The sequence below is a fragment of the Pangasianodon hypophthalmus genome, chromosome 3 (assembly GCF_027358585.1).
Source record: "Pangasianodon hypophthalmus isolate fPanHyp1 chromosome 3, fPanHyp1.pri, whole genome shotgun sequence".
In the NCBI taxonomy this organism is placed as follows: Eukaryota; Metazoa; Chordata; class Actinopteri; order Siluriformes; family Pangasiidae; genus Pangasianodon; species Pangasianodon hypophthalmus.
This window is the reverse complement of record NC_069712.1, coordinates 11,362,610-11,379,244: the sequence shown is the minus strand read 5'-3', so window position 1 is coordinate 11,379,244 and position 16,635 is coordinate 11,362,610. Positions and strand designations below refer to the sequence as shown.

The 16,635-nt window shown below is 40.5% G+C and overlaps 2 protein-coding genes across 2 annotated transcripts; one reads left to right on the top strand and one right to left on the bottom strand.

Annotated features, from left to right (window-relative positions):
* Positions 1-312: 312 nt before the first annotated feature.
* LOC113537959 (zinc finger protein 518A) lies at positions 313-9,024 on the bottom strand. The gene is made up of 3 exons (XM_026932719.3): positions 8,547-9,024; positions 2,898-5,264; positions 313-2,052 (listed from the first exon to the last, which is right to left on the bottom strand). The coding sequence occupies exons 2-3, from the start codon at positions 5,251-5,253 to the stop codon at positions 1,241-1,243; spliced, it is 3,168 nt and encodes a 1,055-aa protein (XP_026788520.3). The 5' UTR covers positions 5,254-5,264; positions 8,547-9,024; the 3' UTR covers positions 313-1,240.
* A 3,539-nt stretch (positions 9,025-12,563) lies between these two features.
* ccnj (cyclin J) lies at positions 12,564-16,221 on the top strand. The gene is made up of 6 exons (XM_026942945.3): positions 12,564-13,228; positions 13,786-13,875; positions 13,972-14,182; positions 14,380-14,679; positions 14,850-15,009; positions 15,183-16,221. Exons 1-6 carry the CDS (start codon positions 13,211-13,213, stop codon positions 15,541-15,543), a joined length of 1,140 nt encoding a protein of 379 aa, XP_026798746.3. The 5' UTR covers positions 12,564-13,210; the 3' UTR covers positions 15,544-16,221.
* The last annotated feature ends 414 nt before the right edge of the window (positions 16,222-16,635 follow it).

The window sequence follows — 16,635 nt, the reverse complement described above, 5'->3', positions numbered from 1 at the left end:
TTTACATTTTTACAAGCATTTTACCAGTGTTTTTACATTTAGAAAAAAAAAAAAAAAGTTTGCGTTTCTAGTCAGATAAAAGAGGTATGGATGCAAGTGAAACCTGTCTTGGGCTGGACAGTGGAATGCAAGCTGAAGTGATCACATTAATATAAATAATTAGGTGCTACAATAAATAACCACTCCATCACAAACTATCCAGACAGTCAATTAATAATCTAAGCAACCAAATTTATCTGTCTTTGCAACATTTTTTAGAGATGAATAAATACAACATAATGGTTTAACATGTACAGATCTATACAGATAACTCTCACTTTTTGAATAGGAACATACAAACGAAGTTGAAATGGACTTCAGTCAATGATAACACTGAATTCTGAATTCAGCTGAACCACCATAGCATGGGGGGGGGAACAGACAACACCTTTGGTATACAAGACAATGATAACATTATAGAGAAATGCTGTAGTCGATAAATATCACAATTCCACAAAACCTTTATAACTGATTTGTCAAATCTGATTGTGTTCTCATAGCAAAAATGTACACCTGGTAAGGTTAGATAACAAATAGCAAATGCCTCAAATGCAGTTGTTTTCATCTAAGTGAATAAATAATTCTGGCTTTGCAAAGACTCATTTAAAAAAAAAAAAAAAAAAAAAAAAAAGCTCAACGGCAAAGACATGAGCTCAGCTTAAAACCAGTAAGCAATTATTACATATTAAATTAATGCAAAAAAAATAAAGATGGATTTTTGTCAAATAATTCATTAATATATTTATCAGCAGATTCAACAAAAAAATCAACATCTTCAGTTAGATGAACGTAATTAAAGCTATAAATAAAGTAATCCAACAGATAGTGCTGTTTTTAGATCAGTTAAATAAATTCTACAGCAATGCTATTTTATTTTGGTCAGACCACATTATAAACAAGTGCTTTTGAAATCTTTATATAAATAATGCATATTGCTTTTACAATAACGTACACTGACACCAAAGTAAAAAGAACAAATAAATAATTCTGACCTACTGTCCCTGAGATGGTTTATCAACCTAACACTACTAAGAGTGACATGCTGATAAAGCTCAAAAATCCAGAAATACACATTACATGACCTGTTTTGCGAACCCTGAGCTGTATAAACCTCGTTCCAGCCTATTCAAAATCTTCTAAAACAATCAATGCACCAAAAAAAATGGCTTCCATGAAGCAATGCTTATGAAATCACACAAGCTCAATAGAAGGATTGTTGCTCTGAGCCATTACCCTGCCCTTCACTGTTGAATAACTTGTTCCAGTCGCGTGTAGCCTCCATAATATGCCTCTGACCATGACCTACCCACACCTCCTGGTTCTTAAAGTGGCGACCACAAAACCAGCACCTGAAGCCTGACTGAAGCTGGGTAGCATTAGAGCTTAGATTTGCCACCTTAAACTTATTCCCACCTAACCTCTTCAGCTTCAGATTGAGGATGAACCTTTCTTTAACTGTCCCTTGAGGCCGCACTCTTCTGTAGAGAGACGACTGCAAGTTGTCTGCACATATATTACGGAATGTGTCACAGTTAAGCTCTGAAAGGGCTTTTAGAGTTCCCTGAGAAAGGACGACCCTTTGCACAGCCCCTTTGTGCCTGTGAACTGATCTCATAATGTTTGCCACTTCGGGAATATCCGTGTCCGGGTGATTGAGGACTACAACAGGCTGGTTTAGACGTGGTACTTTTACAGGCTGTGAGGAGCGAACAGGAAAGAGCCGTAGAGTCCTTTCTATTTCTGGAGCAGGCGGTTCCCAGTAAGGGATAGATGCTGATGACTTGCTTTCTTGGGAATTTCGAACAAGCCGTCTTTTAGGTTTTGAGATGCGTCCCTGAGAGTCTTTTGTGGTTGGTTCTCGCTGTCTCCTACTGCCGATAGTAGGTTCAGTCATTAGTGGTAGCTGTGAAGTGGCCTTGTCATTAGTCACTGCTGCTACTGGTATGGCTTTGGGTGAGTGCATACCCACTTGCTGGGTAGCCATGCTACCTGGTTCAGACTGAGAGGTAATACCTGCGAAGATATCGACAGTGACCTGCTGAAAAATGTGACATTAAAGGGCACACGAGGAACTAGTTGCAAATATAGTATTTCAGAAATAAATTTTCATGTACATTTGTAATGTAACAAAAATGTAAAAGATACTGAAGAGGTTAAACATGACGCCAAAAACTGTCCTCCAAAATTGTGTCAAATCTGAGAAAGAATTTGGTTTTTGTTCGGTTCTCTACTTTTTTTTCATAGCTTTAGAGGACTGTGCTGGTCTTATGATATTCAAATGGTCCACTGTCCTGCTTGGCTCTCCACACTTTTTGAAATGCCGATTTTCACATAAAACACATCTGATCTGTCTCATTTAAACAATAGCAACATCTAAGATGTGTGAAGGCACATCTAACCAGAAAATAGCCTGAAATATGTCAGGAAAAAAGAAAAAAAAAAAAAAAAAACACAGATAGCCTAACGCAGATGTCAAGGATCCCAGCAAAGTACTTCAGCAGACAGAACCAAGTCCTTGAAGAATTACTGTCTCAAAACTAAAAATAAATGTAGTTTGTAGTTCTACAACCATGAACTGGCAGAGCTTCTATAGCAGATTCTCTGCTGCGGCTTATAAAATGTGTGAATATTGTGTGTGAAAATGGTCTTCTTTCTGATCTAATGTTTTTAGCCATGTTGCTAGTCTCTGGTCCAATGAGCTGAAGACAGCTCATATTCAATAAAATATTCACACATTTTATTTACACTCTGGACTGATTAGCGAACTGACGACATGGATTCATAGGGCAATGGTCAGAAATACATGACTCAAAAAAACATCTGAGCAGAACACTTATGTTATAAATATTAATGCTTACCTCTGTACGTAACTTCAGAATCATCAAGCAAATGGCTTACTGTGGTAACGGGGAGCTCTTCGAGTGTCTGATACAGGTCTGGATTACGGCAAGAGTCTTCGAGCGATAGCAGTGGTAAATAAGGTTCCTCTACAGTTTCCATTGTACAGTTCTGATCTGGCGGGACATGAGCATATCTAGGGTCTATGTTGTTTGTGTTCTCATCTCCACTGTATTGGAAAAACAGGCTTCCATGTTCACTTGGGGAAATAAACAGAGAGTCAGTAGTATTCTTGTGAGGGGAAGCTACGTTTGGATCAATAATATTCGATTCTATCATGGCTACTCCGTTTTGATTTGTGGGAGAGTTTAAAACTTTCTCCATTTTCTGTTCATTCCTGTAATCCAGAGGCAATTGTATTATAGTTGCTTCTTCCACTGACTTTTTATCCACATTCTTCATGTATGTATCAGGGCTTCTGTCTTTCTCAGACATCAAGGTTATGAGCTGGGAGTTTATTCCCTCTTCCATGCTGCCAAAATCAGATGAAATACTGGAAGACATATCTTCAACACTCATATCATCTTGACTTGTGGAAGGCTCAGAATTAATTTCTTGATAATCTCTTGCTGCTCTTTCCTGATTTTCTGTGTGTTTTGGTTTGTCACTTATCTCCTGCATATTTGTTTGCAGGGTTTGGATATCTGCCTCTCTGACAGAATGTTCTTCCCCTGGCACATCTGTATTTTCTCCATTGAGGTCAATTGTGTCATTAGAGTTAAACATTTCCTCAGGAGATGCTGGTTTTTCATTCTTAGTCTGACTTACTACATTAAAAACCTCCTCTATTCCTGAGAGAGTGAGTTGTGCAGGTGCATCAGGACTGTCACTGAACGCACATAGGTCATTGCTACAGTCATTTTCAGTGTTATCAACCTGAGATGCATCTCCTATTGTATCTTGGTCTTCTTCTTCTTCTTCTTCACCAAGTCCTTGTTTTTTGGGCTGGTGTGAAGTTGAGGTAGAATCGTAGCCGTTGATTGTGGAATCTGCAGTGGTAATATTGCCTGATTCACTGCACATTTGATCACTGGGCCTCTCAATATGAGGGTCTAATTGTATATCATTTCTTTCTTCCTGGTTTAATCTTGCAGGTTCTTCTCCTGTGTCTGAAGAAACCTCTGGCTTGGCTGAAGGTATGACTTTAAGAACAAGATGCTTTTTTCCATCCACCATCTTGAAACCAACAACCTTTGTAGTGCAATCAGGTGGAACTGAGATATTGTTCTTTTCCATGAGACCAGAAAGTTCGTTCCCAGAATTCAGTACAGGAAGTGATGTGACACTTCGCTTCATCTTTGGCTCAGAGAGGAAGGGTCCGGGACAGGACAGAGATGAGAGATCTGGTTCACCTTTTAGAGTCGCTGGCCATTTTCTTCCACAGTTAACTGTCCTTTCCAGAAACTGCTTAGTCTCCTCTAAGGTCCGCGTTGGATGTAGTAGTTCACCGTTTTCATCAAGCAAACCTGCAGCTGAGAAAGGCAGAAATTTTGCAGATGTCCACTGGATTTCTGAATTTGGAGTCAGGAATTTGATGTCTGAAGCAGTTTGTTTGGGTTTTTTTGGGGCAACATCTCTATTTTTCCACCAATTCTTTCTGCTCCACCCACGATGGCAGGCAGTAGTCATGTGCTTTAGTAGCTCATCTTTCTGGGGTTCACCTGCAGCATCAGCCAAAAGATTCCTATTCAGTTCACCATTCATGGGCTTAACACCTGACATTTCACTACTGTCTATAGCTGGTACAGTGTTGTGTGGACAAGAGTTATGTAGAAAATGTGTGAGCTCCTTTGTAGAAAACTTGCACTTTTCACATTGATATTGATTGTTGTGTGTTTGACAATGCTTTGTGAGTTGGGAGGGTGTTTCCAAACCTTTGTCACTGCACATCTCAGATGTGAGCCTAGAGTGTTTGTGTTTCAGGTAATGCTGCTGCATGGTAGTAAAGTCAGAACCAACAAAACTGCACATGTCGCAAGGAAAAGGCGGTGGGTGTCCTTTTCCTCCATGAAAGCTTTTAAAGTGTTTTAACAAACCATCTGGACTAAATCTTGTGCCATCCTTGCAATCAGAGCAAGTAAATGTGAGCTTGCTGCTAGCGTTGTCCACTATTTGGTGATCCTTTTGTTCGTTTTGTGATGACTCCTTGGTCAATTCTTCATCGACCGTCTGTTCTTCAGTTGTACTATTCACAGTGTGAGACAAAGCTGAGGATTTCCTGAGTCGGAGGCGTCTACGCCAGTTGCCTCTGTCATTGTCACCGGCTTGATCCTCATTATGGCTGCTTGGGTTTGTCTGTTCCACTTCCATGTTCATATCATAGACTCCTGTAACATAAAAATGCAGTTATCATTTTCATTGCAATGGCAGCTTGAAGGATCCTGATTCAAACTCACAACCTTCCGATCAGTAGCGCAAAGCCACTGAGCCACCACCACCATTCTTGCTAGTGTCACGTTCACACGATATCAATTACAATGCAGTTATCAATGCGTACTGGGATATTTTTTTTTTGCATCTTTAACACCCTGCTGTCTCCCACCACCATTTATATACTAAATTTCTAGTGTCTTTCTAGTCTGCCCTTAATTACCACTCAGAAATGTTCTAGCTTACTCATATCTATAGTTTAAATTCTGATACACAATCTGATACATAACAGTTTACGTGTAATTTGCACAGGGACTGTCCTTTCTCTCAGGCCGCTTCTACTATGTCCATAACCTGTATACAGTAATCCCTGTTTTGTTGAAGGTACGGCATTTAATTCAACCGTATACACTCACCATCCACTTTAATAAGAACACCTGTACACCTGCTCATTTATGCAGTTATCCAATCAGCCACTCATGCAGATGCAGGTCAAGAGCTTCAGTTAATGTTCACATCAAACATCAGAATGGGGAAAAGGTGTGATCTCTGTGACTTTAACCATGGTAATGGTTGTTGGATCAGTATTTCAGAAACTGCTGATCTCCTGGGATTTTCACACACAACAGTCTCCAGAGTTTACACAGAATGGTGCGAAAAACAAAAAACATCCTGTGTGTGGAGGGTCTGCAAGCTGAAACACCTAGTTGATGAGAGAGATCAGAGGAGAATGACCAGACTGGTCTAAGCTGACATGAAGTCTACAGTAACTCACACTCTTTACAATTGTGGTGAGCAGAAAAACTTCTCTCAACACACAACACAGCAAACCTGTAGATGGATGGGTTACAACAGCAAAAGACCACATCAGGTTCCACTCCTGTCAGCCCAGAACAAGAATCTGAGGCTATCAAGGGCACAGACTCACCAAAACTGGACAGTTGAATCTTCAACCTGTATGCATTTTAAGCATTGTCTGCTGCCACATAATTGGCTCACTGGATAACTGTATAAATGAGCAGTTGTACAGGTGTTCCTATTAAAGTGGATGGTGAGTGTTTGTGTAAAAGAATGGCTTGACAATAAGACCTGACCTAACTTGAGAATACTGTTGACAGCCGAACAATAAACTGTAAGATCCTAGCTGGCCAAAGGGACTTGGAAATCCCCAAAAATAAAGTGGTGAAAAACAGCAGCTGTGTTAAAAAGTTCTAGAAAACTTTATTCAATGAATAAAACATGACGAGAGTTAGGTGATGTTATAGGCTGTTATTGGTAAATAATGAGTTAATTATTTTCTAATAACAGTACGTTCTGAAGTATTTTATTCCTCTTATACAACAGCAATATGCCAATGATTAGAATTTTTTATTTTATAATCAAAACACATCATATTTTTATTAAATTTAACTATTAACAGTTAATGTGGAGCATCTGTGAAACTAGTTCCTGTTATCACTTACAGCTAGAAAGAGCTCCCTAATTCCCACCCACAAGCTAACTCATCCCTATCACTTGACATCTGCAAACCAGAGAGGGTGGGGCAAGCATATACTTCCTCCGAAACACGTGAAACACATTGTCAGGATTCGAACTCGCAATCTCCTGACAATAGGGCAAACATTCCACAGTGCTTTAGTATAAATAGTATTATTACTTTGGCATGAGGTATAAAGTGTAAATGTCACCATTTTAAAGTGACAAAGCTGTAATAATAACGCTTCATGTGTACAAAATGCAGTATATATTTTATCGTGCGTTGTTATATAATGCTGAAAATCTAATATCTCCTGACCACAATTACCACCATGTTATTACTCACTGGAAGGCATATGTGCAATCTGTACTGATGCTCATTATAGGCTGTTTTATCAACATAACTGTGCTTGCAATGCGTAGAGACTTGAATCAGAGGCTACAACATCTTAATTACAAAGCAAAGGTCACATAAATTAACACTTGGTCACGGGATAAACTGTAAGTATGCACCTATCTAATATTGAGTAACGGGACTGAGGCCGGATCGGTATTGGATTGAAGGTACAGGCAGAACACATTAGGTCCAAGGTGCCTTTATTTAATCATTTTTGAGCTTATTGAGGTTTGGATTAAACCCATTTAATTGGCCAGTCAAACAGGCAAATAACTATATGAATTCAATAATCAGTATAATATTATTGCCACGTTTGCCTCGCACCTCCAGGGTCGGGGGGTTCGATTCCCGCCTCTGCCTGTCTGCGTGGCGTTTGCATGATCTCCCTGGTACTGCAGTTTCCTCCTCCAGTCCAAAGACATGCGTTGTAGGCTGATTGCCATCTCTAAATTGTCCGTAGTGTGTGAATGGGTGTGTGAGTGTGTGTGCAATGGTGCCATGCGTCTAGGGTGTCCCCCGAGTCCCCTGGAATAGGCTCCAGGCTCCCTGCAACCCTGTGTAGGATAAACGGTATAGAAAATGGATGGATGGACCCATTTTGAGCACCACTAGCCTTAGAGCCTTAAACCAGGGGCTACAACATCTTAATTACAAAGCAAATAGTGTATAAATGAAGATAACCTCTAGCTATGACCTTGAGAAAGTGAGAAAGTGGGAGTAGAGCAAGAGGAGTAAATGCAGAGCAAGAGGCGTCTCTGTATTAAGATGCACCTGTAGAAAGTGTCAAAGCCTCGTGGTTTGCAGATATTTTCTAGGTTTGCAGCTCCTGAACTGAACAAAACACACATCTGTTTTTAAAAAAAACGATTTAACAGTTTATAGCGTTGTACAGCAGAATCCAGAAACATTAAAACGCCTGGCTTTGTTTATCACCATTAGGGAAAGTTAGTTCCTAGAGCTACAGTAGTTACCAACAACACAGCTATTAACTGAGCTTTGTTTGCACCTGTGGCGGACAAGCAAAACATATTCCCCGTCAATGCAGCAGTTAGTCTGTAAAAAAAAAAAAAAAAAAAAAAAAAAAAAGAAACTTTTTTGAAATGAGGTTTGTGTTGAAACTCCATATGAAGTAAATACCTGTTATTTAAAGTCCTGGGTGGAAATTAGCACGCAAACCGCTCAGAGTTTAGCTACTCATACTCTCCCTCCCTCCCTCCCTCAGTCACTCACACTGACTCTCTCGACCCAATTTCCACTTCAAGAACAACTTCATAGACAGATAAATAGATAGATATATGAGTTAGTTGTGAGTTTTCTGCAAATACACAAGCAAAGCGTGCAAAACCTCTGGCTCAAACGGACTTACGTGGTGTCGCGCGTCCTCATATTGTAACCCGGTTCGTCAGCAGCGGGCGGCGGCCATGACACTCAGTCAGTCACAGCCTCACAGCGCGTCTCCCCCCCGAGCTCCCAGCTCCGAGCTCCCAGCCAGCCAAGCCGATCAACACCGATTACCGGCGTGTGCCACTTCACTGGAAAACAAGTATCCGGGTTGTTTTTTTCCCCCTCTTTCGGAGAATTGGTGTGTATGTGTTGCATGGGCAGTTCGCAATATTTGTTTGCAGCCCTGCAATACAAACGGTGGCCTCAGCTTACTAGGACAGACATGTGCTTCCTCTTCAGCGATTCTATCAACAGTTTATAACAGTCATATTAACTCAGTGGACGTCACCCAAATACTACAGCGACAAACAGCCCGCCTTCAAAGGCAGAAGATCATGTTACTCTGTTTAAGCAAGTTCAGGTTGAACGCATTCAGCCAGACTTACACCTTCAGAGAACCCAAAACAACTTCACTTTCTTGCTGTATGTAGCCCAAGGCCTATCATTTGGCTCACTTGCTCACTTTCACGTCGTCATGTGCATGCCTCATGGCATTTTCCTGCATTTCCTGCACAGCATTATGCTTCCTTTCTCTCCTATTTTGTATTATTTGTTATATATATAAAAAAATATGTTATGTATAGAACTTTAAAGCTGTGTGTTAATATTAATATTACTTTTTAATTATGTAACAGTGTTGCATAGTGAAACTTTACAGATGAGTTTGTGCAGAACTGTAACTGTAAGACAATATACACTCACAGGCCACTTTATTAGGAACACCTGTTTCTTTCATGCAATTATGCAATCAGGTAGTCACGTGGTAGAAGTCCAATACATACAGGTCAAGAGCTTCATGTTCACATCAAACACAAGTGTCCAGTTTCAGTGAGTCTGTGCCCACTGTCGCCTCAGCTTCTTCTTAAATTCTTGGCAGGCAGGTGTCACAGGTGATGTGACACAGGTGATGTGCTGTTCTCCTGTTTTAGTCTATGTATTGTGTGTTCTGAGATGCTTTTCTGCTCACCACGGTTGTAAAGAGTGGTTATTTCAGTTACCATAGCTTTTCTGTTAGCTCGAACCAATCTGGCCATTCTGATCTGACCTCTCTCATCAAGAAGGCTTTTCCGCCTGCAGAACTGCCAACTCACTGGGCGTTTTTTTTTGTTGCACCATTCTGTGTAAAGAGAGACTGTTGTGCATGAAACTGTCAGGAGATCAGCAGTTTCTGAAATACTCAAACCAGCACATCTGGCACCATGCCACAGTCAAAGTCACTGAGATCACATTTTTCCCCCCATCTGGTATTTGATGTGAGCATAAGGCTCTTGAACTATACCTGCATGATTTTACATGATACTGGCTAACTGGACAAATTGCATGAATGAGCATGTGTACAGGCATTTCTAATAAAGTGGCCAGTGAGTACACACTGTTATGGTACAGTTAATCTGCACAAACTCACCTGTGTAATAGTTTATGTGTTACATAAAAGAAATATTATGAATAACATAACCCTTTTGAGTTTTCAGCAGCTTGATTTCCTGTTGTAAAAAACATGATTTCACAAAAAAATTCCATTTACCACAAATATTAGTTGATCACTCAAGAAGTGCTCTTCCTCTTCAAAGCAGCTTGTGACTACAGTCACAGCTACAGGTCAGATGTCCTAAAGCTGGCGATGTGCTGTTAGCGTGAGTGGTTTTCTCTCTCTTTTCCATGTACTGTTCACTGTTGTGCCTGCTACATTAGCTGGCTTCTGCTAACATGCAAAACAGAAGACCGGAGTCAGATTTTACACAATTCATCCTTCATCGTGGCCCCAAAATGGCTGTCAAGACAATGATTTTCACTGCCAGCTATTGCAGCGCATCACAGCATGGTAGATGGCATCTCTGCTGTGGCTCATAAACTTATTACAACCTTTCTAAAAAGGGCATGGCACCTCCATCCACTATGCTCCAAAATCTAGGACAGGATCCATCCCTTGTGCTAGAGCCCCCCTATGAGCCTATGTAAGATGCCAAACTGAAATGTGCCTCTGAAAACTAAGCTCACTTTGAATGTGTTCATCACCAAGTGACTCTAGACTGACCTTGTGGTTAAACCTGGGGTTCCTGCCTAACGTCATATTACCCAATTTTGCAATCCAATTGATTGACCTTGCAGCATTCAATGAAGGGGACCCTGCAGAGTGTTCTTTGCTGTGCCCAGTGCATGCCTTACGGTGCTGCTTAGAACAAGACATCTGATCCTCAGTTATGGAGGAACCACACAAGGGGCTTCCATGTTTATATAACCGGTGGTGAATGTCACCATGGCCTATAGGCATGCTGGACACACAGCCTCATTATGATATGTCACTTTACGAATGTATTCCTAAGGTATTTTGGTTCCTTACAACATTGTAGCATATGTCAACCAGGTGAGACTCACTGCCCCGGCGTCTGAGAAGGGACAGATAGAATGCTAGTTATATACCTGTGGTTCTGTGAACTCCAGATAACAGTCGGAGTTCCTTGTCGTTTGGAACCAGTGTCAACCTGGCGAGAACTAAGCGAGAATTTTCCAGGGAAAGATGGCTGTATGACACCCATATTACATTATAAATACTGTACTTTGAAGGTCTCATCAGGTCTGTGCACAGACACAAGAAGGTATGTAGGAGATTCTCACTGCCACTAACTTATGTAACTAGAAACTGTCTTTGTCAGAGATGTTGATTTATTCTCTTACTGTCATTGACATGATGCCAGCTCTGTAGCTAGAGCCAGTTCAGGGAACCAGCAGATATTTTTAAGAAGCAACCCATGTTTTCATCCATTTAAAGGTCAAGCCATTATGTATCAAATGAGAGAAAAACATCTACTATGGGGGATTTTAACTCTGACTGAAAACATATTTTACCCGTCAAGGTAAAATCTTCTACACAGCTACACAACACAAAGATATTATCATGGACAGTGATTATTTGCATTTTGCATTTAGCTGCTTATTCTGAGTGTGTAGCTGCTCAAAGAAAGTACCACTGATTCACAGTTGAAATATTTTTCACAAATGTAATCATTTTAACGATAGTCATGACAATAATTTAAGTTGAACATTAGGACATACATTCAAATCCCTAATATCACCTGTGCAAAACAGTTCTACATGGGTACAACGGGCACCAGAACTGGCACTTGCATCTTGTTTATAGGTCTTAACTGACTGTCACGATTCACTGATACTGGGATTGTCCAAACAACAGAAGCCATTTTGATTTTAACAAATTTCAGTGTTTTATACAAACTTAAAACAGTCAGTAAGTAGAAAACTTACTCACTTCCAAAGCACTAACAGTGGCGACTCCTTCCATAAATGTTAAATAAACCCCTCCCCCCTATATAACAATGTTTTCTTAATCTATTTATTATTAGGCCTAGATTATTTTATTTTATCATTGTGTGAATGAGGTGTTGCTCTAATAAGATATTAGAACAAGCACATTAATATAAACTTATCTGAATATTCTGAGCCTGGTTCCTCTCAAGGTTTCTTCCTCATATTGTCTTAGGGAGTTTTTCCTTGCTACCGTCACCTCTGGTTTGCTCATTAGGGATAAATTCACATATTTACAATATTTTTTTTTAATCCATTTATTTCTGTAAAACTGCTTTGTGACAATGTCCATTGTTAAAAGTGCTGTACAAATAAAATTGAACTGAATTGAATTACGGCTGGCACTAGTGTCAGAACTGCTGTTATGGAAAATTAATCAACACCTACTGATTCTACAGCATTGTGATGTAATTTTATTATTTTTTAAATATCAGATATTTAAAAATTTAAGACTTCAGCATTTTCAGATAAGAGGGAATCACAAACATTTTTCATAGTTCTTATAACTGGATAAATTTGAAAAGATAAAGTGTCAGTGCTACTGAAGGCTGTTTAGCAGCAATTCAGTGGTCTGTCTGTTCTTTTTAGTAAACTAAGCCAACTGATCTGACTCACTAAAAGGATTCATTGACGTCAGAGGAAACCAAAAAAATAACCAAAGGGGAAAAACATGATGCAAGATTGTTTCGTGAGGGGTTCATGTCGCCTTCCCTGCCCTAGTACACCAGATTCTATCCCCTTCCTACCACAGCTCAGGTTTCAGGTTAGCATGTGGTCGTAGAGCTTGTGAACATGTTCACATGGAAGAGTTCAGCAGAGTAATCAAGGGCCTCTACTAGAGCTCCAGCACACTGTCGACATGTTTTTTTTTTTTTTCATTTCCTATACAGTAAATATGAGTTGGTAATAAACCTAAGCGAAATATGCAGGATATTAACTTTTGTATAAGGTATTATTACATACAGCACGCAGGCTTTGCTAACATTTCATCAAGCCTCGACTGGATTACAAGTCTGGCTCCTCGGTTGCTGACTCCGTGACGTCAGTGCAAGCCTGCTCCTGATTGGTTGAGCACTGAAGTTTGGCGATTGTAAGGAGGAATCCAATTGGCCGAAGTTGGCAAAGGTTTCTGTGTGGCATGTTGCTGTTGCTTATAACTTAGATGTTTCATCGTAAACATAAACATAAACACCGCTTTCGGCGTTGAATTATTTTTTTCCTCCATTTCGATATGCGGGATAGTTTGCTATTTGGTAGTGTGTATCCATGTTTCATTGTGTAGGGGTAAGTAGTTGAGTGCTAGATAGAGTTAGGGAACACACGGGGTTAAATGGTTTTTTTTTTTTTTTTAAAGTCATGTTTGGGAATGCTTTTAAAAATCATGCGGAATTTCACATGGTGTTTAGGTTCCCATTTTCCCCCTGATAAAACAGCCTGAGTATTTTGCTTGAAGGCTATGGTGAGCATGTTAGTTGGCTGTTTGAGGAGTGCTAAAGCAGCCAGGATGCTCACTTGCCTAAACTTCTCATTGTGAGCTTAGCTGAGTTTAGCAGTCACTTGTTAAACGCGTGTAAATTAGCAGCTCTTGATTGAGAGAACTATTGGCCACAGACTGAACCAATGGCTGATAATCAGCGTGTCCCACACGACCTGTTCCTCTCATTACTCCTCAGCACAGAGTGGATATTGAATGGGAGTGACCTTTGCAATTAGAGGAGTTGGGAGTTGCACGTTTGCAGTAGTTTGCACTGGAGCGGTTTATTGCAAGCTCTGTTTTCTTGCTGAAAGTAAGTTGACCTGCATAGACTGCATCATTAACTCAGATCTCTCTGATCCAAAAGCATCCTGACACTTTTCACCCAATGGAGCTGGAGGGCCAGTGGTGGAAAGGCCAACTGGCTGGAGATATTTACCATGCTCTGCGCTACAAGGTCTATCTCCTTTCTTCTAACTTTGCTCTCTAATCCTAGTGCAACTGTTCTGCAACTGTTGATGGTAACCATGAATGTTCATGTCTCTTGTTTAAGGAGCTGAGGTTGCCTGTTTACAAAGGTCAGTCCCCACAACTGAACCTTAGGCGCTACTTTGCAGACCTCATAGCCATAGTGAGCAACCGGTTCAGGCTGTGTCCTGCAGCTAGACACCTGGCTGTGTATCTGCTGGACCTCTTCATGGACCGCTATGACATCTCTGTGCAGCAGCTCCACATGGTGGCTCTTTCGTGCCTACTTTTGGCTAGTAAGTTGCTTTGTAGTGATTATATTGCATATATTGCACATATTTCCAGGTACAGAATAGAGGGAGGCTTACAAACTGTGCATAGCAACAGCAGGTCTACATTGAATTGTATCCAAAATGCAACTATATAGTAGGTGCACCTTACAAAAAGGCAAATGCATGTATGCAAGTTGATCTTGGAAACCCTTTTGGCACAGGTAAATTTGAAGAGAGAGAGGACAGAGTACCTAAGCTGGAAACCCTCAACAGCCTCACTTGTATGAGCTCCATGAACCTGGTGTTGACCAAACAGGGCCTATTGCACATGGAGCTGCTGCTCCTTGAGACCTTCCACTGGAACCTCTACTTACCCACAGCTGCCCACTTTATCGAGTATTACCTGTCAATTGCTGTCAGTGAAACAGATCTACATGATGGCTGGCCAATGGCTTGCTTAGAGAAGACAATGTTGTATATGAACAAGTATGCAGATTACTTTCTGGAAGTCTCTTTGCAAGGTAAAGATTCACTTAAATTGATTTGGATTCACTTCGTAACTATTTTGAAGACTGTTTTCAGAATAAGACATATGCCTGTTTACTCATAACACATAGCAGCTCTTGGACACACTAAAAGTTTTTCGTATTGCTCTTTTCTTAAAAAAAAAAAAATGCATTTCTATTCCTAGACCATGCATTTCTGCGATTTGCGCCGTCATTAGTAGCTGCTGCCTGTGTGGCTTCATCTCGAGTAATCCTGCATTTGGCTCCGACCTGGCCGCCTCGTCTACAGCGCCTGTCCGCCTACGCCTGGGAGCAGTTACTGCCCTGCGTGGAGAGACTGCTTCTGTGAGTGACTACTTAGTGTACCTAAGCACATTCTTATCTGTTACTCAGAGATAAGCCTTTTGATACAAGATATCATTAATGCAACATATATTATATCCAACAATATCCCTGCTGGCCCCATTGCAATAACATATTCCACTTGTGCTGACTGTAAACCTTTATTTTCTTCATAGTGCTCATGATAGTGATGTAAAGGAAGCCAACAAGCAGAAGTGCCAGCTACAGCAGCCTGGTGCACAGCCAGGGCAGGCTGTGTTCCCAGCACAAAGCCAGAGTGCCACAGTAGCCCAGTACGTCCACAGACCGGCCTTGCAATATGGCCAGCAGAGCTGCCCACCTGTGCTGGTCTCGGCCCACGCCTCAAGTGCCTACCTGTGCCATAGTAGTTCACTGCAGGTGTCTAGTGGCCCGTCACATGGGCAAGCACAGCCACAGACTATCTCTGTACCTCTGGATGCTAAGATGAAGATGCCGAACAGGTCGTACCAGGTGAACTCCATTTACTCATGCACAGCACCGTGCTTCAACAGGTGATGGCAGCTGGACACCGGCTACAAACTGAGCGGTTAATTATATAAAAGACATTTACTTGAGTATAAAGCAATCTATGAAAATGATGGTAATGCCAACCTTCGCATCTCAAGCTGGATAATTCAAGCTCCTGAATCCTGTTTTAATAATTAAAAAAAAAAAAAAACACTGAAGTAATGGACATTGTGTTAAATACTGTAATAACTGAACAACGAAGTGCAAAGTGAGCAAGATGTGCAATCCTGTGAGACTTATTTCATTCAAATTCCTTCCATGTGAAGTGTTTGTTTTCATTTGTTTGTGGTTTTTTTTTTTTTTTTTTTTTTTTTTTTTGCACTGAGAACAGTATTTTTTATATTCTTGCTGCTTGAGAAGATGGTGTGATTTTTATCAGCACCAGCAAGCTTATGCCAGTGATAACCAGGTTACCTCAGAAACGTTGAATGTAGGCTGTTACCCTGTGATGTTACAAATGCACTTTGGTACCAAACATTTTTAAAATAAATAAAAAAAAATATGTTGTACTATTGTTGTACAACATATTTTCTGTTGCATACTGCTTTATTGATCTGATCCTGTTTTTGAGCACCACAATAACATACAATATTCTAATTATGGTGTACAATTTTATTACAAGTATTCCAAAGACATGGCATTAATGCCTTACAGCTGCATGGTGCTTGGGTCAATCCTGAGCTTGAGTTACTGTCTGTGTGCTGCATGTTCTCTCTGGGTTCTCTGGTTTCCTCCCACCTCTCAAAAACATGCTGGTTTCAGGTTAACATGTGTCTGGCTATGCGCCCAGTGTTCCTGGGATACACTCCAGATCCGCTGCTACCCTTTGTATCTAAATTCAACATTGGTTCAAACTATAGCCAACACTTAAATCAATACACACTAAAGGCTTTTGGTTTTAGCAATTACAACAATAGCAAAAACACTGCATTCAAAATCCCTTACTTCATATGTGACACGTAAGTAAGACTTTTAAGGCTTTCTGAATTTTGTTGCTTATCTGAGGTCACCAAATCTTTGATGCTATCTATGATTTTTCTTTAACACTTCCCCCTTATGAAAGAGTTCTTCCTGTCTCAA